The 24,990-nt window shown below is 42.3% G+C and overlaps 1 protein-coding gene across 2 annotated transcripts in view; it reads left to right on the forward strand.

Moving 5' to 3' along the window:
* Window positions 1-24,990, forward strand: part of CRYBG1 (crystallin beta-gamma domain containing 1) — a 130,743-nt gene that overhangs the window by 47,351 nt on the left and 58,402 nt on the right. The window contains exons 1-2 of one of the 2 annotated variants that reach the window (XM_067546541.1): window positions 19,530-19,549; window positions 20,842-22,352. In XM_067546541.1, the coding sequence (XP_067402642.1) occupies window positions 21,592-22,352 (761 nt within the window). In that variant the 5' untranslated portion in view covers window positions 19,530-19,549; window positions 20,842-21,591. Of the gene's footprint in view, window positions 1-19,529; window positions 19,550-20,841; window positions 22,353-24,990 lie in introns of those variants that run through there. The other variant, XM_067546540.1, reaches the window with a different exon arrangement.

Raw genomic sequence — 24,990 nt, forward strand, 5'->3', positions numbered from 1 at the left:
AAACAAACAGACGATCTCCTTTTCCTGCCATTTTTTAAAACCCTTCAGTTTCTGCCGCACGCACACTGTTGCCTGAGAGGAATGGAGCCCACTCAGCTCTGCACTATTATTGTGAGTATCACATACCTCACAACTTATTCTGCAGTATTTCAGGGGCAAGACAGGAGCTACAGCGCTGAAATATGCGATGTTACAGAGGCCTTGCTACAAGCCATAGAACGAAACAATTCCCATTTGCTGCAGGCTGTCAAGCACCATCTGCAGTCAGTGGAGCGCCACTTCTGGTCCCATGAAACAAGCAGTGACTGGTGGGATCACATCATTATGAAGGTGTGGGATGATGAGCAGTGGCTGCAGAACTTTTGAATGCGAAAGACCGCTTTCTTTGAACTTTGCGGAGAGCTCTCACCAGCCCTGAAACACATGAATACTCGCTTGAGACCAGCTCTGACAGTGGAGAAGAGAGTGGATATCGCTCTGTGGAAGCTAGCAACACCAGACTGCTACCAGTCAGTTGGGAATCAATTCGGAGTCAGTAAATCCACATGGGAGCAGCTGTGATTCAAGTGTGCCGGGCCATTAATAGACTTCTGCTAAGAAGGGCTGTGACTTTAGGAAATGTGGAGGACATAGTGGAAGGTTTTTCCTCAATGGGGTTCCCAAACTGTGGCGGGGCCATAGATGGCACGCACATCACTATCTTAGCTCCAGACCACATTGTCACAGAGTACATAAACCAAAAGGGATACTTCTCAATGGTGTTGCAGGCCCTTGTGGATCAAAGGGGACGCTTCACTGACATCAGTGTGGGGTGGTCTAGAAAAGTGCATGACGCACACATCTTTAGGTACTTAAGTCTGTTAAAAAGATGCAGACGGGCACTTTCTTACCTGACCAAAAAATAAATATTGGCAATGTTGAAATGCCAATAGTGATGCTGGGGGATCCTGCCTACCCCTTGCTCTCCTGGCTAATGAAGCCCTACACCAGGTACCTGTACAGCAAGAAGAAGCATTTTAATAATAGGCTCAGCAAGTGCAGAACGGTGGTGGAATGTGCACTTGGATGTTTAAAGGCGCACTGGTGAAGTCTGCTCACTGGGCTAGACCTCAGTGAAAAAAACATCCCAATAGTTATCTCTGCCTGCTGAGTGCTCCATAATGTCTGTGAGACAAAGGGGAAGAAGTTCCCATTGAGTTGGAGAGTGGAGGCAGATAGACTGGTTGCCAATTTTGAGCAGCCAGATGCCACTGCAACACTGAGAGCCAATCACGGAGTTCTGCGCCTCAGGGACGCATTGAAAAAACACTTGTGCAACAAGACACAACAGTAATGTGCATTGCTTATCTGTGCTTTCACTTTGGATCCTTTACCATCCCCCACCGAGCCAGTTCCCCCCCACCCCCACCATTCCAGTCCCCCTCTTCTTCCCCCTCCCTTTATTCTCTTCTTATCAATAAACAAACAGTAATGAAATGTGAAACAGTATGTTTTCTCCCCCAGCCTTACCCCCCTCTGATCCATTTCCTGCCCCCCACCAACTTCCCCCTCCCTTTAGTCCCTTGCTATCAATAAATAAATAGGAACAAATTGTAAAGCAGTACTTTCTTTATTGGTGATCCTTCACATAGGGGGAAAACGGAATAGAATGGAATTTTCCACATGCATTTTGTGGGGCCAGGGGTATAGAGCCCATTTTGGCTGTACACACAGGAAAGAATCACACATCCCCACTCCTTAAAGGGGCAGTCGCCTTTCGGCTCACCTCAACCAGCGATTTGTGTAGCACGTACTGCACCCTGCTCAACCTCCTTCTAGACTGCTTTGGGGTAGGGGCTAGGAAAGAATGTGTTAGCTCAGAGTTTTGCAGAAGCTGCAGAGGGAGTCTCTCATGCCACTGAGCTCCCTGAAGCTCTACTAGATGCCTCAACATGTCTGACTGATCCCGCATTATACGCAGCATTTCTTCTTGTGTTTAATGTTTATACTCCTATGCTGCCTTTCTGTTGTCCATGTCCATGTTCAGTTTGTCAAATAATGAAATCCTCCATACTCTTAGCTCTGTGTCAGCAGCCATGCAGGCATTCATTAGCTCATTAAACATGTCATCCTGGATTGTTTTTTTTTCTGCTTTCTTATCTGCAACAGGCGCTCTGCAGGAGTATGAGACAGTGAAGGCCACGTTGTCCACTGTGAGGGAAGCAAAGCTCGAGGTATCCATTGTTAACTCATCCCATGGATGAGAAACAATGTTACAGTGTAAAAATAAGTCCCCTGAACATTCCAAAGGGAAGGCTACAACCACATTCCATTGCCCGACTATTGCAGGGGTTGGAGTGCCATTCCAGCCATGGTAAGTAATGGGCGAGTGCATCTGTGTTAGTGAAATCCCCAGGGCCCAGGCGGCACAGATCCATGATCCCTAGAGCAGCATGAATATGGGGCTCCCAAATTGATCAGGTTTTTAACAGGCAGAAGAAAGGGTGAGGAGTGAGTACAGGTTAATCATCTCTGAAGTAAAAAAATGGGAATCCATTTGCGGATGCCCAAGGGCCATAGCAAAAACGTCCTACTTAGGAACTTATGGTGTACTGAACTAAGAAACCATCCCTGGCTGTGCAATAACACTTTAAAAAACTTTCTTGGTCTCCTGCTGTAAATGTGCGCCATCTTCCCTAGGTAACCATGAGTGGTATCAGCCTACTGAGGGTCACACAGGCAGAAAGGGAGGATTTGCTGCAAGCATCCGGCTACAGACCTGGCCCTCATGCTGCTATGCTGTGTTCTGTGATGATGCCTGCACAATTAATAACAATTAATGGCAGGGGATAGTATCCTATCGCGGTGGAAGAAATAAGGCTGCACTCCCAAGAAACTTTCTCCAAATGATTGCAGAGTACCTTCATGAAAGCTTCCTGGAGATATGCATGGAAGATTCTCAGAGCATCCCTGTGCACATAAATAATTTTTTCCGGGGTGAACCCAATGCTTAAGCACACCAAGTATGAGGAAGCACAGCCTCACCGCCACACACACAACTTTTTCCCACTGGTACAAGATTCTGGACAAGGGATATAACGAAAGACATGCAATTTGCAGTACATACTCACCAGATGTGCTTTCCCCAGCATCCCGGTCAGTCACGGTTTCCTGCATCTGGGCAGGTTGCTCCTGTGTTGCAAACAGCTCCTGGCTTTCAGGAGCCTGCCCCCTGTTCTCCTCCTCCTCGTCCATGAATTCGTCCTCATTCATCCTGGACTCAGATTTCCCAGAGGTATCAATGCTGCTGGTGGCATAGTGGTGGGGTCTCCACTAAGAATCGCATACAACTCCTCGTAAAAGTAGCATGTTTTGGGCAAGGAGCCAGAATGACTGTTAGCTTCCCTAGTTTTCTGATGAGCCAGCCTCTGCTCTTTTGATCTTAACGTGGCACTGCTGCATGTCCCAGTTGTGTCTTTTCCAACATGCCATAAGATATCTTCTCATAGATATCCAAATTTCTTTTGCTGGCTCTGAGCTGAGCCAGAACAGACTCTTCGCCCCGCAAACCGATGAGATCCAAGAGATTTGGGGCATGCAGTCACCCTGATCAGCTGTGCTGGCAAGCTCTCTCCACACTGACCAAACAGGAAATGGGAATTCAAAATTTCCCAGGGCTTGCAGGGAGAAGCTATTTCCTGTTTACGTGGCCACAGGGCAACAGAGTGCGAATATGCAGAGTGGTCAGAACAGAGCATTATGGGATATCTCCCGGAGGCCAATGACGTCGATTTATGTTGCGCTTTGCCCACACTGATGTTCATTCGACCCACTGAATTCAACTTAAGTGCTACGCCACTTGCGGAAGTGGTTTTATTAAGTCAAATCTTACTGCGATTTACGTCAGCGGAACTGACGTGCCAGTGGAGATGTATACTTTAGGGGGTCGACGTAAGTGGCATTACGTTGACCTCCACTGTCCCTGTAGACCAGGCCTCAGTTTTCTCACTGCTCCAAAGCATTCTTTGGGCTGGGGTCCAAGTCCCTTGGCTTGTCCAGAGTCCTTAAGCTGTCTAAGGTCAGGAAAGTGGGAAGGACCCTCCTTCCCCATGAGGCTGCTACATGCTGGGTGGCCTCTCCCTTCAGGAGACCCTCACCCAGTTCTGTGACCTTGATGTCTCCAGCTCTACAAATGTAAACGTTTTATTAGGAAATGTTTAAGCAAAAAACAAAAAAGCAATGGTCAGGGTTTACAAGGCACAGTAATACAATATCCAGGGATGGTATGCAGTGAGGGGGTTGGGGGGTGATCGGGGATCAGGGGGTGGCAGCAGCATGATGAGCTGTGGCCCCATAGGAGGGGCTGGAAGTGTGGGTCTTGAGGGTTGCAGGTGGGTATGGGGGGAGAGGGGGACGCTATCCAGCATGGGGGTTACTACTTCCCCTCTACCTCCCATATTCTTGTGTTTATTTAAACTCCTACCAGTCATCTGCTCTCTTTTGTTCTAGTCCTGGGTAGGTTTCCACTGCTCCTACTCTTTCTCCTCTCACTACAGAGGTATCAGCTAAACTGTTTTGTCTAAGGATGCAGCTTTTTAAAATGTGTATATTTATATTTGTTTTGGTTTTTGCATAACCTTTGAGGTCTAAATGCCATCATTAACCTTAAGTATGTGCCATTGTCCCTGTCTGATGTGTATTTGGTCCTGGGCTTGTCAGCAGTGGTGGATCTGCTGACATACAGACACAGATCATACAGCAGATTTTCATAATTCCACTTCAAGCTATCAATCAGAATTCATATATTGTACAGATATAGCTCCAATTCCTCACAATGTGTCTGGTCACAGAGAGAGCAGCTGTGCACATGCCCAGAGGCAGAAGCATGGTGCCAACTGCTCAGGGAAATTTTACAGCAGAAATTTAGGTGCTAAGTTTGTTTAGATGCCTGTTTGAGCAGCAGCTAAGGAGGAGTTTTGTGGATTGCAGTGAAGCCTAAAATGGGGGCTTAGGTACCTACTTACCTACCTACCTTTGTGGATCAGGGTTCAAGGGTCCACCAGTTCTGACCTCACTCCAATCAGAGAAAATTAATCATGTGGAGTACTCCCATGTGATCTCTTTCCAAAGAAAGGTTAAAAAATGCGAATCCCAAGATTAGATTAATATTGTCTAGGATTTACCGCAACATAATGGAAAATTCTCATAGAAAATGTTGCAATAAATACAAAGGGGCTTTTTGAGGCCCAGAGAAGTTAATGATTTTCAGAATCATAGAATCATAGAATATTAGAATTGGAAGGGACCTCAGGAGGTCATCTAGTCCAACCCCCTGCTCAAAGCAGGACTAACCTCTGCTATATCATCCCAACCAGGGCTTTGTCAAGCCGCAGCTTAAAAACCTCTAAGGATGGAGATTCCACCACCTCCCTAGGTAACCCATTCCAGTGCTTCACCACCCTCCTAGTAAAAAACTTTTTCCTAATGTCCAACCTAGACCTCCCTCCCTGCAACTTGAGACCGTTGCTCCTTGTTCTGTCATCTGCCACCACCGAGAACAGCCTAGCCCCATCCTCCCTAGAACCCCCTTTCAGGTAGTTAAAGGCCGCTATCAAATCCCCCCTCACTCTTCTCTTTTGCAGACTAAACAAGCCCAGTTCCCTCAGCCTCTCCTCATAAGTCCTGTGCTCCAGCCCCCTACTCATTTTTGTTGCCCTCCGCTGGACTCTCTCCAACTTGTCCACATCCTTTTTGTATTGGGGGGCCCAAAACTGGACACAATATTCTAAATGCGACCTCACCAATGCCGAATAGAGGGGAATAATCACTTCCCGTTGCTAGCAATGCCCCTCCTAATGCAGCCCAATATGCCATTGGCCTTCTTGCCAAAGGGCACACTGCTGACTCATATCCAGCTTTTTATCCACTGTTACCCCCAGGTCCTTTTCTGCAGAGCTGCTGCCCAGCTCGTCGGTCCCCAGTCTATAGCTGTGCATGGGATTCTTTCTTCCTAAGTGGAGGACTCTGCACTTTTCTTTGTTGAACCTCATTAGATTTCTTTTGGCCCAATCCTCCAGTTTGTTTAGGTCACTCTGTATCCTATCCCTACCTTGCAGGGTATCTACCACTCCCCCCAGCTTAGTGTCGTCCGCAAACTTGCTGAGGGTGCAATCTACCCCATCCTCCAGATCATTAATAAAGATGTTGAACAAAACCGGCCCCAGGACCGACCCCTGGGGAACTCCGCTTGTGACCGGTTGCCAGCTAGACATGGAGCCATTGATCACCACTCGTTGAGCCCTATGCTCTAGCCAGTTCACTATCCATTTTATAGTCCATTCATCCAACCCATACTTCTTTAACTTGCTGATAAGAATACTGTGAGAAACCGTATCAAAAGCTTTGCTAAAGTCAAGGTATATCACATCCACCGCCTTCCCCACATCCACAGAGCCAGTCACCTCATCATAGAAAGCAATCAGGTTGGTCAGGCATTTGGTGAATCCGTGTTGACTGTTCCTGATCACCTTCCTCTCTTCCAAGTGCCTTAAAATGGATTCCTTAAGGACCTGCTCCATGATCTTTCCAGGGATTGAGGTGAGGCTGACCGGTCTGTAGTTCCCCAGAAGTGGTCACTAATTTGAATGCTTTAATTTTTGGTTGCCCAACTTGAGAGACACCTATATTAAAAGATATTTTACAGTCAAATGTTACATTATAGTAATAAAATAACTGTCTTATTACAGGTAAATTACGTACATATTTGATAACCTTAATTAGAACTGCTATGAAGGAAAAGAACATCTTAATTTCATTTTTTTAAGTACTCATGTTTTTGACAGAATATTTTCATTTTTCATCCTAGTGAATATTTTTAACACCCATTAAGAAGAATATCTTTAATTCTATCTCAAACACTGCAAGACTGGCCTCCAAACCAAATGTGACATATTCAGGCAGTCTTTGGTGTAAGATTTTGTGAAATTCCTTCTCAATCTGATCCACAGTTCTCTTTACAATTTATATTTTGGCTTTATGCTCTTACAAGACCAGGAGACACAGGAGACTATGATGGCTTTAAACCAGCCCACTAGTTCCAGGCTGCTTTTATCACTGTCTTTCACAGAGCCTGTTCCAAGGGATCCCTCCTGCGGCCAGAACCAAAACTTTTAGAGCCTCTTTGTGCCATTCTAGCCCTCTGACTCACATAAAGGTGCTAGACTACGTAGGTGAGGCACTCACCTACAATATTCATTTTTAAACTGATATGACAAGTTAACCCTAGTTGTGCCCAGCCCTTTGTTGTGTTAACTTTGTGTGTGTAATGGCAGTTTTTAACATTCATAAATACTTTTTTTACTGTACATTACTGAAAGTTCTGATGTGAAGTAGAAATTAATATTTGCACTAGAATGCAAACCAATAACTCTGACCTCATATTTCCCTCCATTACACATAATACAATTAACCTGTAAAAGTAAGAGCTTCACATGGCTGAGGTCAGCATAAAGTTTTATGTTCTAGTGCAAATGTTATGAGTTTGGTGTGTGTATTGTGTTTCTGTAGATGTCAGCAGTGCATGGTACTTAGGTAAGGAGACGCAGAGTCTAACTGGCAGTACTGAAAAAATATGTACTGTCCAGTTTTATTCATGTATGCATTATTTTTTTTACCGTCCTACTCAGTTTTTAATAGCTTTTTGTTGGATTTTTTATTGACATTAAATTTGATAACTCAGCAATAACGACAACTCTGCTTGCATCCCTTTATCTTTATCATCATAAAATTGATTACTAAATGCTTTGGCAATAAACTGGTGGCTCTACGTGATTCTTACAAACCCTCTGAAATGCTGTAAGACCTGCTCAAATGTCAGATATTTTCAGGATAACTACAGAGCTGCGTTGACAGCAAGAATTTAAAAGGAAAGGGAGGAGATAAGTCAACAACAGCATTTGATAAGGTCCTCTGAAAGAGTTAGTTTCCAGTGAGTTACAAATTACTCTTTATACAGACAATTTTTTGCTTTACAGCTCTAGGAGACGCCTATTTTCCTCTCTTCCCACCTGCAAAAATTATACAAAGTGATTTTCTTTAAAGAGTATTAGGAAGTGCCATTTAAAAAAAAAATGGGACTGAATTATACTTCTTGCTCTAATTCTAGACTTACTAACATGATATTGCTATTTAATTCGAGATAAGAGCTTGAGACAAGATAATGTAATTTCATGAAATGCAGAGGAATGGGAGACCTGTAGATAGTAATATGAGGGAGACGGAATGTATTTAATCATTCTGTTTTAAGGTGTATGAAACCTGAATTTCAGCATTCAACAAAATTTCCAGAGGGGTAGCCGTGTTAGTCTGTATACAGCAAAAACAATGAGAGTTGTGTAATACTTTAAAGACTACCAAATTTAATTTCTGCAGGCATAAGCTTTCTTGGGCTGTAACCCACTTCGTCAGATGTAAGGAATAGAAATCACATAGGAGGCATATATATGCATATCCAAGGGAAGTAACAAAAATGGGGAAAGTGGATGAAAGCAAAGTCCAATCAGTTAGAGTAATTGAGGCCTATTCACAACCATTGATTAGGAGGTGAGAATGTGTGAGCAGTGGCAATTACTTGTTGTAATGAGAAAACCATTCCAAGTCCGATTCAGACCCAGTTTGATTGTGTCAAGTTTGCAGATGATTTCAAGCTCATCAGTTTCTCTTTGAACTCTGTTTTTGAAGTTTTTTGTAGGAGTATGGCAACTTTCAAGTCAGTGACAGAGTGTCCTGGGAGATTGAAGTGTTCTCCAACTGGTTTATGGATGTTGTTATTTGTTATGTCTGATTTGTGTCCATTTATTCTTTTGCGTAGTGACAGTCCAGTCTGGCCAATGTACATGGCAGAGGGGCATTACTGGCACATGATGGCATATATTACATTAGTAGATGTGCAGGTGAATGAGCCCCCTTATGGTGTGGCTGATGTGGTTAGGACCTGTGATGGTGTCACTAGAGTCAATGTGTGGGCAAAGCTGGCAACAGGGTTTGTTGCAGGGGTAGGTTCCTGGATTAGCCTTCTTGTAGGGTGTATGGTTGCTGGTGAGTATTTGCTTCAGGTTGGGGGGCTGTCTGTAAGCAAGGATAGGTCTGCCTCCCACAGCTTGAGTGAGTGAGGGATCATCTGCTAGGATAGGTTGTAGATCCTTAATGATGTGTTGGAGAGATTTTAACTGGGGACTGTAGGTAATGGCCAGTGGTGTTCTGTTGTTTTCTTTGTTGGGTCTGTTCTGTAGTAGGTGACTTCTGGGTACCTGTTTGGCTCTGTCAACTTGTTTCTTCACCTCTCCAGGTGGGTATTGTAGTTTTAAGAATGTTTTATGGAGATCCTGTAGGTGTTTTTCTCTGTCTGAGGGATTGGAGCAAATCTGGTTGTATTTTAAGGCTTGGCTGTAGACAATGGATCGTGTAATGTGTCCAGAGTGGAAGCTGTAGGTATGAAGATATGTATTGTGGTCAGTTGGTTTTCGGTATAGAGTGGTATTAATGTGACCATCATTTATTTGTATTGTAGTGTCCAGGAAGTGGATTTCTTGTGTGGACTGGTCCAGGCTGAGGTTGATAGTGGGGTGGAAATTATTGAAATCCTGGTGGAATTCTTTGAGGGACTCTTTCCCATGGGTCTAGATGATGAAAATGTCATCAATGTAACGTAGGTAAAGGAGAGGTGCTTGGGGACGAGTTTTGAGGAAGCATTGTTCTAGGTCAGCCATAAAAATGTTGGCATACTGTGGGGCCATGTTTTTGTTAATCCTGCCCTGCCCTGCCCTGCTTGGCAGGGTGGATGTTTATGTAGTTCTTTCTATAGTAGACAAAGTACACAGAGACAGATTCTTTTTTCCCTTGTAGGATCAAGAGGTTCTGATATTTCACTGCAATCTTTACAGGGATCAGAGTATATGCATGTGTGTCTCATCTCATGCAATGTTAGGCAGCTCTGAGAGACAGATGTGGACAGTTAATATTAATTTTTTAATTGTTTAAATATAGGAGCTACTAAAGTCAATAATTATTTAACTGTTATTTTTCTAGTAGAATATCTCTGGATACTTTAAACTTCACTGGAGTTTAAATATTCCTCTAGGTCTCATTTCTTTGATTTTGCATAATCCCTTCTTCTAGCCTTTCTGCTTCCTGTATTTTGCTTTTTAAATCCTAATACTTTGTGGTGTTTTCCATTGGACTATGAAAAAATATGTATTTGATGTTTTTATTCAGGAGCTAAATAAATGGATGTCAGTTTGAATCAATCTTTTGCTGAACAGAGGCATAAGTACCTTAAATGGAGATCAGTAAACTTCTAATCAAGTTTATGTGAACAAAATTGTGTGGGTTTTTCCCTTGCATTGCATGTCTGCATTCTTGTATTTTGTATGGTAATTTAATGCATCTAGCATCTGACAAGCTCTGTCTTCTTAATTCATTACAGCAGGTTCTGCCCTTTTTGTTGTTACACCTACTAAAGGACTCACCTCCTTAGTTAACCCTTAGAAATCCGAGCACCACAACCTGTAATTGAGCTCCTTGTGTAGATGTCTTCTCTGCCTGCCAGGTGACTTGACTTATCAGTCAGAAGAGCTCGGTTCAGATATTACTTTTTTTTTTTTAAATTGGATACTCCTAGGAGAAAGAGGGTAAACCAGGTGGGGATTAACCTGTGAGAGAATCACAGAGGAGTCGTTTTTTGTTAACGCACACAAGACTGCATCCCACATCCTGTAGTCTGCTTGTTCTTTTGTGTGTGTGTGTGTGTGTGTGTGTTTTTTTAACAAAGGATTATCATCATGGTAAGGCAAACATATTTTCTTTCTCTCTCTTTTTTTAAAATTTTCTTTGGGTTAAGATATGGTTAATTTTTCCCCCAGATTCATTGAATCAGTTTGAAGCTTGACATTCCATTTGATTTAGAGAGTCTGCCTTTAAAAGTCAAGCTGTTGTTGGCAAGATGGGGGATAAGGATTTCAGAATGGGGAAATGCTTTACTTTGAGGATGAGAATAGGCATGTCTTTTCTGCTGTGCTTGCTGTTTTGCGTCCAGCAGCCTCTTCTAAACACTCATGAACAGGAGGGAATCTATTTAATTTTTGTCCATATTTCTTCACGTGTACTGAACTTTTTACTTTGTAGAAACACTTACTCATTCTCAGCTCAGTGGAGTTTAAAAATTCCCCGAGTCCTATTTCTTTGACTTTGCATGATCCCTTCTTCCTTGCTGCTTTTTTGGTGTGTTCCAAGCTGTAGAACTTTCTGCCTGGCACTCAGGACAGAATGTAGAAAATTGGACCCATGTTTGGGCTTCTTAAGATTCGCTGATTGTTTCCTTCCAAAACTCAATCAAACAGATATGCTGTGGGATTTACATCTAATTTCAGTCCATAAGTCCTATATTCTTCTGTGTGGTGTTGCAAGAAAGATCATTCTATAATGCATATTTTATAACTTTTTTCCATAAGCTAAAAAAATCATTGTTTTAGAAAAATATTTTATGGGAAGTGGAGAGGTTTTGATGTGTTGGAGATAGGAGTTTCTTGCCTAAAACATTCTGAAATATTGGAAGCAGAAAAACTGAAACACTTACAAGCCAGTGAGCATAAAAACATGAAAGTTTATACACTTCACTGTTGATTAAAAATTGTTGTCAGAATGTATTTTTAAAAGTGTAGCTCAGAAAAATAACTATTTTGTTAATAAGTTCCCCAAATACTATAACTTCATTGCCTGTCTCCAGGGTTCAGAGAAATTACTATTTCAGTAATTAGTGCACTAAATAGTAGTGCCCAGACACTAGGGTGATGAAGAGAACTACCAGGGATTGAATAAAACTGCCTAATAATTGAATTGTTGGAGTTAGAGCTTTTTTCTTCTACATATCTTAAAGGGACACTGACAACCTGAAATCTAGTGTATTTAAAATAGTTAGTTAAAAATATCATATACAACACCTGTCCAAAAGTCCCCCTGCTATTTTTGTTGGGATTTTTTTTTATAACCACACCTTCCAGTTCTCCAACATAATATTTCTCCTTGGTTGCTTTGTGAATGGCCTACACAAATCACAAGGAAAACTGTCTATAATGAATCCGTGAAATGAAGGTACAGAAGTTGTGCTAAATGCACAGAATAAACCAACCTGGAAAAAAAATTGCTTTAATTTTCATTTATAAATGTTGCTTGTGACAGAGGTTGGTAAAAATAACTAATTGTTTAGTACAGATTTCTAATTGTTGTTGTCCTTTATATTTCCCACTTTTCTGGGTTTTTTTCCATTTAGTTTTAATTTAGCTTTTCCATGTTTTCTCCTCACCCCACAAACATCATCATTCTGGTACCTTCTCTCTTTGCATTGTACTTTATCCACTTTTCCTCCTTTTAGTATTCTTTCCTCACTATACTGGCTATTTTTTTTCTTATTTTATTTATGTTGCTCTTGCTTTAGTGGATTGGGTTTTTTTTCATCCTTCCTTTGTCAGTTTTTCCACTCTCCAGTAGAGGCTCTACATAGGGATTAGATCTGACAAACCCCAGCACTACTGCTGGTGAACAGCTGAATCTCAATCACTATATAAAGAGGGGAGCAGAGGGGAAGTAGTTAACTCATTCCACTATCATTTACGTAATGCCATTTCTGTGACTTCACTAGTGGCTGCTGGAACTCCATTCTGATACTTTCTGTTTCCCACAGGCTGTCCTGAATTAAAATGCTTCCTGCTAAATAATTAGAATTGTTTAAGATAAAGTTAAAGGGGCATCATAAATCTAAAATCATTTTCCTTGTACTTACTTTTACATTTCCTTTTACTGATAAAGCCACAAATAAGTGAATTTTAAAGAACTGTAAAAGTAATATTTAATGTTAGCTATGTATGCTATTTGTTTACCTTTTAGGGCAGAGCCTAGGGTTTACCTCAACCAGCTAATGTGTTAAAACTATAACTGTCTTGTCCACAGTTGGCTACAATGCTAGCTAATACCTGGTAAAAACAAACCTAGTGTGGACATGCTATAAGAGGGTTTGTCAGTTGTATTAAACCAACTCAGTTGAACATCCCTTTAATCCCTTAATCCTGGATTCAGCAAAGCACTTTAGCATGTACTTAAGTCCCACTTAAATCAAGATAAGCACATGTAAGTGCTATGCAGAACTGGGGTCTTGCTGCATTGGCTCTGCATTGCAAACAGGAGTATTTTTGTCATTAACATAAACAGATATGACTGAACATGCACAAAATGTAGATCTGTTAATTAAGAAAGTGGCATTTTTATTCAGTAGAACATAGAATCATAGAGTTGGAAGGGACCTCAGGAGGTCATCTAGTCCAACCCCCTGCTCAAAGCAGGACTAACCAGGACTAACCTCAGCTAAATAATCCCAGCCAGGGCTTTGTCAAGCCGCAGTTTAAAAACCTCCAAAGATGGAGATTCCACCACCTCCCTAGGTAACCCATTCCAGTGCTTCACCACCCTCCTAGTGAAAAACTTTTTCCTAATATCCAACCTAGACCTCCCCCTGCAACTTGAGACCGTTGCTCCTTGTTCTGTCATCTGCCACCACTGAGAACAGCCTAGCTCCATCCTCCCTGGAACCCCCTATCAAATCTCCCCTCATTTTTCTCTTCTGCAGACTAAACAAGCCTAGTTCCCTCAGCCTCTCCTCATAAGTCTTGTGCTCCAGCCCCCTAATCATTTTTGTTGCCCTCCGCTGGATTCTCTCCAACTTCTCCACATCCTTTTTGTAGTAGGGGGCCCAAAACTGGACACAATATTCCAAATGCGGCCTCACCAATGCCGAATAGAGGGGAATTATCACTTCCCGTGATCTGCTGGCAATGCTCCTACTAATGCAGCCCAATATGCTATTAGCCTTCTTGGCAACCGGGGCACACTGCTGACTCAGATCCAGCTTCTTATCCACTGTTACCCCCAGGTCCTTTTCTGCAGAACTGCTGCCTAGCTCTTCGGTCCCCAGTCTGTAACTGTGCATGGGATTCTTCCCTCTTAAGTGCAGGACTCTACACTTGTCCTTGTTGAACCTCATCAGATTTCTTTTGGCCCAATCCTCCAGTTTGTTTAGGTCCTTCTGTATCCTATCCCTACCTTCCAGGGTATCTACCACTTCCCCTAGCTTAGTGTAATATGCAAACTTTCTGAGGGTGCAATCTACCCCATCCTCCAGATCATTAATGAAGATGTTGAACAAAACCGGCCCCAGGACCGACCCCTGGGGCACTCCCCTTGTCACCAGCTGCCAGCTAGACATGGAGCCATTGATCACTACCCGTTGAGCCCTATGCTCTAGCCAGTTCTCTATCCATTTTATAGTTCATTCATCCAACCCATACTTCTTTAACTTGCTGATAAGAATACTGTGAGAGACCGTATCAAAAGGTTTGCTAAAGTCAAGGTATATCACGTCCACCGCTTTCCCCACATCCACAAAGCCAGTCACTTCTTCATAGAAAGCAATCAGATTGGTCAGGCATGACTTTCCCTTGGTGAATCCATGTTGACTGTTCCTGATCACCTTCCTCTCTTCTGAGTGCCTTAAAATGGATTCCTTGAGGACTTGCTCCATGATTTTTCCAGGGATTGAGGTGAGGCTGACCGGTTTATAGTTCCTTGGATCCTCTTTCCTCCCTTTCTTGAAGATGGGCATTATATTTGCTTTTTTCCAGTCATCAGGGATCTCCCCCAATTGCCACGAGCTATCAAATATAATAGCTAATGGCTCTGAAATCACATCAGCCAACTCCCTCAGCACCCTCGGGTGCATTGCATCCGGCCCCATGGACTTGTGTATGTCCAATCTTTCTAAATAGTCTTGGACCTGTTCCTTCAGCACTGCAGGATGTTCACCTCCTTCCCATTCTGTGTCACCCAGTGCAGTAGTCTGGGAGCTGACCTTGTCTGTGAAGACAGAGGCAAAAAAGGCATTGACTACCTCAGCTTTCTACACATCCTCTGTCACTAGGTTGCCTCCCCCATTCTGTAAGGGGCCCACACTTTCCCTAATCTTCCTCTTGTTGGTAACATACCTTTAAACATCACTTTGAAGATGCTTGACACTTGGAACAGTCCTCCTGCTCCTTATGCAGCATGGTCCTCAATCCATCCTCAAATCCATCCTAAAAACACATCAGCTTTCCTGTGGTTCTCTTGCCACTAATGCTGTCTTTGACCCAGATTTTAAAAAATGACTATTGATTTTGGGTGCCTTGATTTGTGGATGCACTGAAACTCCTTAAAGGGGCCTGATTTTCTGAGGATGGGTACTCAGTGCTTTTTCAGTGCTAAATTAGTACCCTATGTGGTGTCTCAAGCTATGTGTCACGCTGGCTGGATTGGGGGTGAGGGGGCATTTAGTATATTGTTTGACATCAGTATGTCAAAATCACAATAATTGGTGTGAGATATTCCATGTCAGGTACTGTTAGAAAGGCTATAATGTGCTAAGTAAGATGATGGTGTTTATGTCATGTGTTATATGTGTAATGGAAGTTATGGTTATGTTTGATATATCAGTATTTCAAATTGTGCTGTCTGGGTAACACCTCAGACAGGATGGTTGCAGAATAATAGCCTGCTTAATGGCCCATTGAGACATTCCCAGGTGCAAGGGGCTCAGGGGGAGAAGCCAGGGATATACCTGATGATTCACCAGGACTTGCTCATGTGACTCTGGACTCCATTTTGGTTCCTGTAAAATTCCACAAGCAGCTTGGCAAATGCCAGAGGACGTAAAAGGCAGAGGCCTGGAATCCATTTTGTCTTCAATCCTGTTCAGCTTCAGCCACCTATCTACCTCTGGATCAAGTCAACTGAAGCTGTGAAACAAAGGACTGAGACCCATCCAGGTACTGGATGTATACCAGAGGGACTATACAAGCCTGTAAATTCCACAATTCTTCTAGAAACCTGATACATACAAATGATTTGAAAGTCCATATATCCGTATCTGATTGCTTTAATCCTTTAACATTTCTTTTATTATTTGTTCCTTTCTTTTTATAACAAACCTTTAGTTTTCGTTACTAAAGGATTGGCTGGCAGCGTGGTATTTTGGGTAAGATCCAAACTTATATTGATCTGGTACTGTGGCTGACCCTTTGGGGTCAGGGGGAACCTTTTTGGTAAAAAGCGTAGAGTTGAAATAACTGGTCTCTTTACTGGATCTAGTGGCTGATTGGGAGTCAGAGACTGAAATGCAGTAAAGGGGGCTGTGTGTATTTGTATACAGGCTTCGTGATAACCAGTGTGGGGAATCAGAAACACAGTTTGTGGCTGGCTGGGAAGTCTGACTTCAGTGTCACCCACCAGTGCTGGGAGAATCTGCTCTCCTTTTACAGTCTCCCCTGACCTTGGCATTTTCAGGTGCCTATCCTAGGGATGGAAGGGTCATAGTATGCACCCAAAATCACTAGCCACTTCTAAAAATCTTGGCCTTTTGTGTCTTCTTGCATTTGCAGTGTTCTGCATATTATATTTGTCTGAATTTAAATATGAGCTCTTCAGGGCAAGAACCTGGCCTTTGTGTTTTCTAAGTGTTGTGTGTAATTGTGGTGCTCTGTTACTTCAGTATAATTTACGCAGGGCATATATTTCAGAATCAAGCAACTGTTTTCTTTTGTATGTGCATCTATTTATCTAGATATAAAACCAATTCAAACTTCAGTAAGAGATTAAAACTAGATTTTCAAATACTGCATGTCAAATTTGTATTTAGGAACTTATGCAAGATAATTGCACATAGCAATTTTTTATGAGAAATGCAGTTGATTGGCCTAATAATAAGTTTTTACACATGCAGTCTTGATCTGTGTCAAGGTGACTGCAGGGGAGAAATTAAGATTTATTTAGTGGAGTGTTTGCTTTGAGTTTGATAGATGACATCTTTATTGAAGCCAGTGCTATTTATAAATTTGTGGATTGGTTGTTAAGCAGTATATTTGACATAAATGTGGATTTCATTTTTCTTGCCTGGGTTAGTTGTGGTTGTACTTGAGCAACCTTTATTACACAGTATGTTTGAATCAATTCAGTCTGAGTGAGATTTACACTTTTGCACAGAGTCATATCCATAGCCCTAATGACTTGGACTACATCCTGAAAACAAGTATGTACAGACCTAACTTTATACTTGAGTTATCTTGATGAGGGTTTTATTGTATTTAGTCTTATCAAGATTTCTTCATTTTTCCCAGTTGTCTGCTTTATTTAGCCTATTGAAAGCCACTCTTTTGTCTCAAAATTATTAATTTATCCTCTAAATGCTGACTCCCCCTTCCTACCCCCCCCCCCCAAGGAAAAGCTGTGTATGTGTGTGTGTGTGTATATATATATATATATATATATATTTGTTTAGAACTGTATTCACTTCGGCAGATTCCTTTATCCTCTTTTGGCTTGGAGTTCTTGCTAGGTAGCTTTGTTTCTTCATTGCCCAAATTTCTATATCTGCAATTAAGTAATTTGCTTGTATAATAGAATTTTAACTAGAAAATATTTTAGTGCACAGACTAGTAAGTATATTTTGATTCAGAGAAGCTAGAGATGTTGAAGGCCAAGTAGCTTATTTAGTCCATCACTTTATCAATGCAGAATCGTTCCATGTTATACGTTCATTTAAAAAAAAACTACTGGGCATAACACTAATGTCCTACTGTTCCGTACTCTAACACGCTGAGACCTGTGCATGATCTTTCCACCTAACTTGCCTGCAGCGTGCTAATTAAATAAAATAGCTGATCCGCAAACAACTATTATGGCAATTAACTAAGCAAGATGGGGCTTAGTGCATCTACTTCCACCCCTCTTCCACCTCCTAATCCTGGGCATTCACTTCATACAAAACCACGCTGACGTTTTTAAGCCCTGTTTTAGACCAAAGCGGCTTCGTGCGGCTGTTGTTGGAGGTAGATGGCGTGACTGGATTCTTTAAACTCTAGGCGCTTCCCGCATCAAAGTTTGTCGGTTTTGCTGTGGGCGGCTTTTTGCCTGGGGTAGCTGGGAATCGGCGCTGCAGCAGCAGTTGTTCAGACACATGCGGCAGCGGCAGCGGCAGCGCCAGCTCCCTCCATCTCTTTCTCGGTGCAGGCCGGTCGGCTCCTTGCTTCCCTTCCAGTCCTCTTCTTCACGAGCTCCCGTCCTGCTGCTCCTCCTCCTCCTCTCTCTCCCCCCGGTCTCCTGAGCCGCCCGCCGCTCAGTCTCGCCCGTCCTCTTCTTCGCACCACTCTCCTGAGCGTGAAAGCTGCGCTGCCCGCCTCTCTCCCACGGTGCCCTGCGCTGAGGTGCCCCGCTGTGCGCGAGGAGGACGCAGCCCGCGCCGTGCGCCCTTGCCCCCCCCCCCCCCCCCCCCCCCCCCCCCGCCCGGGCACTAAGGCACCTGCGCCCCTTCTGACCCGCCCAGCCCGCAAGAAGGCGCCTTTTTGCACCCGCTTCCCGCTTCGCCAGCTCTGCGCCACCCCCAGCCCGCGTTGCTCTGGTGCCCGGCCCCCACCTGCGCTGCTCAGCAGGGCCCGACGGGACGGGTCGGGACGGGGAGGAGGCCGTGCCAGGTGGGGGGAGCTCCGCGGGCAGGGCAGGGCGTGGCGTGGCGGGCAGAGAGCGCTCTGCGCTCACAGACAGCTCAGCTCAGCTGGCGCCTCTGCTCTGCTGCCCGGGGAGCGCTAGCGGGACGGCTGGGACAGGAGCGGCTGCGCTGCCTGAGTCGCGGGCAGCGGGTTCGTGCTGGCGGTGGCTGCCGGCGGAGGAGGGCTCTGGGGGCCGCCCGGCTCTCGCTGTGAGTAGCGGGCAGGGGACGCCAGGCTGGGGAGGGGGGTGCGAACGGCGGCTGGGCTCGGGATAGGGGGCGGATAAATCTCTGCAGGCCAGGCCAGGCCAGGCGGCGGCTCTGTCTCCCGGCTCTCCCCACCCGTCTCTGCTCTGCTCCGCTCCGCTCAGAGGCGGGAAGGCGCCGGGCAGAGCAAAGGGATGTGATTTGTGCGCGCGCCGCGCCCACGCCTGGCTGCGGGGCGGGGGTGCCCGAGCACGGACCCAGCGCGCTGTGAACGCGGCGGGCAGGGGTAAAGTCCACCCGCCTGGGGCTCAGCCGCTCAGCGCCGGCGTTTCGCGCATTGAAAAGAAAACGCCGCCGCGCTGCCCAGCCGATTTTCTCCGGTCAGTGTCGTGGGCAGATAAGGGGACGGGACGGGACGGGACGGGAGCGGAGCGTTCTTGTCCCGCTTGCGTAGCTCTGGGACACGTGCTGGGCTGGGCTGAGCTGAGCTGAGCTTCCACCCCAGCTTGGTTCTGCTGCGACAGCCTCCCTTGGTGATCAGTGACCACCCACCGCTGTCCCGTTCTCATGGCTTCGACGTTATGTTGCAGCACCCGTAATCTCTGAGTCTGCTGTTATTTCACCCCCGGGTAGGGTGGGGAGGGAGAAATAACAGGAGCTGTATGCTTCAGGAGGTGTTTCACTTAGGCACAGTGATTCAGAATGCTTTGTATGGCCATAGAGCAACCTCATTTTCCACTGAGTGTATGTGTACTTAGTTATTCTGAATAGTCTTATCGGAATTAGCTTTTTTTAAAAACAATTTTGACAGATAATGTTGATTTTTTTTTTTAAAGAATTTTTCAATTTGTATTGATTTAAATTTTCACAGTTGCACAAAATCGTGTTATAAATTGTGTTAAATTATCCTTATTTTTCACAGCTGTGTGAAATTATGGGGTGGGTCCAGATAATTATTTAATGGCAGCAGATGCTGAGATTCAAAAAGTTAAAACTTTATAACAATTAAAACTTAAATTGTAAAATATGGAAGGTGTACATAGCTTTAAATCAAATTCTGTTTGCAAGCAGCCTTTTTCTTACTTTGCCTATCTGTAAACTTTGGTTATTATCAATGGAAGTAGTTTTGTTTGTTTGTTTTTGTTTTGGTCTGTTTGTGTGTGTGTATGGTGAAATTGATGTTTACCACCCTTTACTGATAAAAATCTAATCCTTCCAATCCTGGCTCTAAAGAAAATATTAGTCTGTTTAAAAATTAAACTACGCAATTTACTGTGAAAAGATTTAGACTGTTAATATTGTGAAATGGTCTTTGTTTATTTTGTTCTAATTTTTCTGCAAACAAAATTGATTTGGACAGCACTCATCGTTTTAGACAGGAAATATTATTTAAAATGTTTGTTATATTTTGATTGAAGATTTTCCAATGTATTATGCCTGGTTTTTTTAAAAGTGTTTATAAATACTTTGTACTTTACTGATGTAGATATTTTAAATATACTGTTACTCTAGGTAACATAATTATTTCCTGTTTGATAGGTTAATTTGAAGTTATAGGGTAAAATTTCACTCACAGGGTTAAATTCTGCGCTTTGTTATACTAATATACATTGAACTCAGTGGTGTGGCACCATTTTAATAGAGGACAGATTTGGGTCACAGTGTAATACAGATAGTAATATTTGCCTATTTGGTGATAACATAAACTACCTTTGCAAAATGGCTAGGGAAATTTATCACCTCAGACATAAAAATCTGTGGACCTATCTTCACATTGATCAACAAACTTAGTGTGTGCACAAGTGTTTGCAGATTTGAGATTTATATTACCAATAATACTAAAGCTAGATGTGTGTGATTAGAAAGCTTATATAAAACAAAAGTAAAGCATTTCTTTTCTAAGAAGATCTCCTGTTTATTAAACAGTTTAGTTCCCCTTTGCTACCTCTTGGCGCATATAAACGTTTGTTAATAATATGTGTGTTGAAGGAATACCTTTTACATTGTCCAACTTTTTTATTTCTTATTTTGTTTAGTCCAAAACACAGTCTCCAGAGTCTTCCAAAGAAGAGAACAAAAAGAAACCGGTTTTGGAAAAGCTTGGAAATTTGTTTAGTACAGGGAGGAGAAAAAATGCCAAAAATTCACTAGAACCCTCTTCAAGTCCAATTATTAAAAATTGGAAATCAGTTTCTCCTCCTAAGGATATAGCCTCACTGAAATCAATAGATAGTGAAGACCTAAAGAAAGAATGTAAAACTCCCCAAGTGCAGGAACTAAGAAGTTGGAATGCCCTTGTAGAGACAGAAGAATATTGTGAGGAAGTAACACCTTTGAGTCACGATATTATTACAGTGTGGAGCAGCAAGGGAGTCTGTTCTGGTAGTGAGTGGTCATTTGATTGGAACAGCAGCACTGAAACAATAAAAAACACATTATCTGAAAGTGACCTCACAGTGGAAACACTGAAACTAGAAAAAGAACCTATCGTAGACACTGCTAATTCCACAACACCAGATTTCCTCAGAAGTTTGAATAATTTATCTAGTGAAGACTTAGAAAATAACATATTAAATCACAAGCAACTAGTGAATGCACAAGTGTCTGCACAACCCGAGAATGGAACGTCAAAGGAATTGCCATACAGTTTGAAATCCAAATCAGCTGAGCGTGTACATCCTGCTAGAGTTCTAACATTAGATATCTATCTTAGTAAAACAGAAGAAACACCTTTTAATGAATCTGTAACTTTTCTATCAGGAGAAGTTTGTGGTGACACAGACACAATGGATAAAAAATCTGTTACTAGGAGATCTGGAAGGAGAAGGAAATCTCAGTCATCTAGTAGCGAGTCTCTAAATGGAGACAGAAATCATATTGAGAATACTGAAAAAGAAGATTCTGTTTTTGGTGGTGATGTTCCTTCTGATGTGGTTTCAGAAAAAATAACCAACTCAGAAAAAAAAATTAAATCTCCTCAACACACTCCTGAACGGAACTCTTCTAACTTGAGTAACCAGGACTTAAAGGTCGGCTCTAACCACAAGGGGCTGCCTAAAACTGAATCCAAACAGCAACTGCCAAATTCATCCCCTCTCAGGAGAAGATCATTTAAAAAGAATCAGTCTGATGCAGTCCCTGTTTCTCCCACTGGTTTGAAGAGTCTGGTAAAAGATTCTTTACCGAAAAAGCAGTTTATGCAACATCTGGCGGCAAGGGAAGGTAACCCAACTGCAAAAAGTACTTCAGTGGAAAACGGAGTCGTATCTGCACGTTCTGGTGAAAGCAAAGGAGAGACCTCCAAAGTTTCTTCTACTGATGACACAGAGAACACCACCTCTTTACCTTCCGAAAGTAAGACTGAATCCAAGACAGCAAAACGTGTAAATAGCTCTGATGGAAGAGCTCTCTTGCATACGGAAGGGATTCAGAATGGAGAACTAGGCAAATCAACTGAAAAACAAGCAAGTTCTCATTTAGACAGCACGAAACTAAGAAATTTATGTTTGGATGTTTCCAGATCTACAGTTACAACAAAAATTAACCTGTAAGTAATTTTAAACTTTACTTTTGACTGCTCGTTGTAGCTGTTACCTTGACAAATCAATACACTTTCATATATCACTTATTAAATACCTGCTATCTAAATATCTAGGTTGTTCTCAGTTAAAAATGAAACTGAATTTGAAATTCACGCATTTCTGTTAAATTTTGTGTGTACCATAGTAACACATAACACTTAGGAATTACTGTAATTGAAAAGTGTTACTAAAAATGATCTCTTTTTTTCAGTTTTTCTATGTGCTGTTTGTGTGTAGTCTGTTTCACTGTGTGCTACTGTATAGTCATTCAGTTTCTCCTATGCTGGAAAGAGCCTGATAAACATCACCTGGAGAGATGAAAAACCAATTCTATTTAAAAATTGTACTGTCAGAAAGTGGAATTTTTAAAATTTTTAAAAAGTGTAATATTAAAAACAAAGAAGTTGATTGTGTCCCATATTATATTATGAAGTGACAATGACTCTTGTATCAGAGCAATAGAAAAGTAAAATGTACAGTTAGATGGATGCTTAAATTGAATTCAAAGTGTTGAAAAGTAAAATATCTCTTACAATGCTTACTGTCAGAATTTGACCCTGACATTGAAAAGCAGGGTAATGAAACACCTTTTCTTGGTTATTGTTGATTGAAACTTGGTGACGGGGATGAGTGCTCTTTCTAATCGATAAATGTTCTGGTTAGCTGAATGAAAAGCTGAGCTGTCTCATTTAAGGCCTGATTTTTGGGAGATGTGTTATAGACTTCGGTAGAAATTGAGGGTGCTCAGTGTCTTGCAGGACATGTTCAGTAGCCTGCAATATCAAGTTCTTTGTACTTTTAATAGTAAGATTGTTGACTATTCCAGTTAGTTGTCTGTAACAGCATCAGTCAAATGAATGTCACACTCTATATAGGCAGCTGATTTCATCTGATATAGTCAAAACACCAGAAGAGATTCATCAGGTCATTTATTAAGCTAATTTGAATATGTTCCAGTTAGAACATGTGAATTGTAAAACTAGGCGTGGATCACACTGCTGTGTAATGGAAAAATAGATTGGTGATCTCATTACCAGGAGACTCTTTTCCCCACACACTACATTAGACAGAAACAGAAACTTAGCTGGTATACCTGAGAGGGCTGTGTTTTTAGTCTTAAAAGTAAACATTTTAAAATTTTCATGTCTTATTTAGTTTCTATTCCTTTCTATTTGACTAACACCAGTTTTTTTCACACATCTACCCTCCCTGGCCTATCGAATAAAATTAGCAATATAGTTGTATTTTATAATGCCAGACATGCATGCTTGTACACCACAACACTTGAAGTCAGCAAAGATCTGGGAATAGTTTGCTGCTGCTGTAGTAGTAGTACAGGAAGCAAAAACATTTTTTTTGACCTTTCCTTAAAGGTAGTGATAGTATTATTTGTCTTTTAATTGTTCTGCCAAACAAGTGTAGCTATTCCCCCCCCCCCCCCCCCCCCCCCCCACACACACACACACACACACACACACACTCCCCATCTCCACACACTACGAAATATGGATATTTAAAATCCAGGATATTTTCCTTATTACATTATAACATTTTTTGAAAGGGGCAAATCTGAGGCCTGAGTGACTTGTCTACCATTAATGAGGATTAGCACTAAATTTAGGATAATACTACATTGTAATCAGACCATGCAAGCTGCAGGTTTTATGCTCTGCTTGCAAACTATTTTGTTCTTCGTACAAGTCTTGGCCTCAGTTTTCAGGGGTTATGTTCAAAGATTGAATTTGAAAGTGGAAGACAGCTTGGGTGAAGGTGATTATGAAATGATTGAGTTCATGATTCTAAGGAATGGTAGGAGGGAAAACAGCGCGATAATGGATTTCAAGAAGGCAAACTTTAGAAAACTCAGTGAGTTGGTAGGTAAGGTCCCATTGGAAGTCTAAGGAAAAACAGTTCAAGGGAATTTTTCAAAGAGACATTATTAAGGGCACAAAAGCAAACTATCCCACTGTGTAGAAAAATAGGATATGCAACAAAAGATCACTCTGGCTTAACCAGGATATCTTCAAGGATCTGAAACTCAAAAAAGAGTCCCACAAAAAGTGGAAATGAGGTCAAATTACAAGTATGAGTATTAACAAATAACACACGTATGTAGGGACAAAATTAAAAATGCCAAGGCACAAAATGAAATTAATTTAGCTAGAGACATAAAAAGGTAACAAGAAAACATTTTACAAATAAATTAGAAGCAAAAGGAAGACCAAGACAAAGGACAAGGTAGGCCCGTTACTCAATGAAGGAGGAAAAACAGTAACAGAAAATGTGGAAATGGCAGATGTACTAAATGACTTTTTTGTTTCAGCTTTCACCAAAAAGTTTAGTAGCAATTAGACACCTAATTTAATGAATGCCAGTGAAAATGAGGTCAGATAAGAAGCTAAAATAGGGAAAGAACAAGTTAAAAATTACTTAGACAAGTTAGATGTTTTCAAGTCACCAGGGCCTCATGAAATGAGTCCTAGAATACCCAGGGAGCTGACTGAGGAGATATCTGAGCCATTAGATTATCTTTTAAAAGTCATGGAAGACAGGAGAGATTCCAGAGGACTGGAAAATCATAGAATCATAGAGTTGGAAGGGACC

Source organism: Emydura macquarii, unplaced genomic scaffold (genome assembly GCF_026122565.2).
Source record: "Emydura macquarii macquarii isolate MOO-44397 ecotype Brisbane River unplaced genomic scaffold, CSIRO-AGI_Emac_v2 contig_1146, whole genome shotgun sequence".
Lineage (NCBI taxonomy): Eukaryota > Metazoa > Chordata > Testudines > Chelidae > Emydura > Emydura macquarii.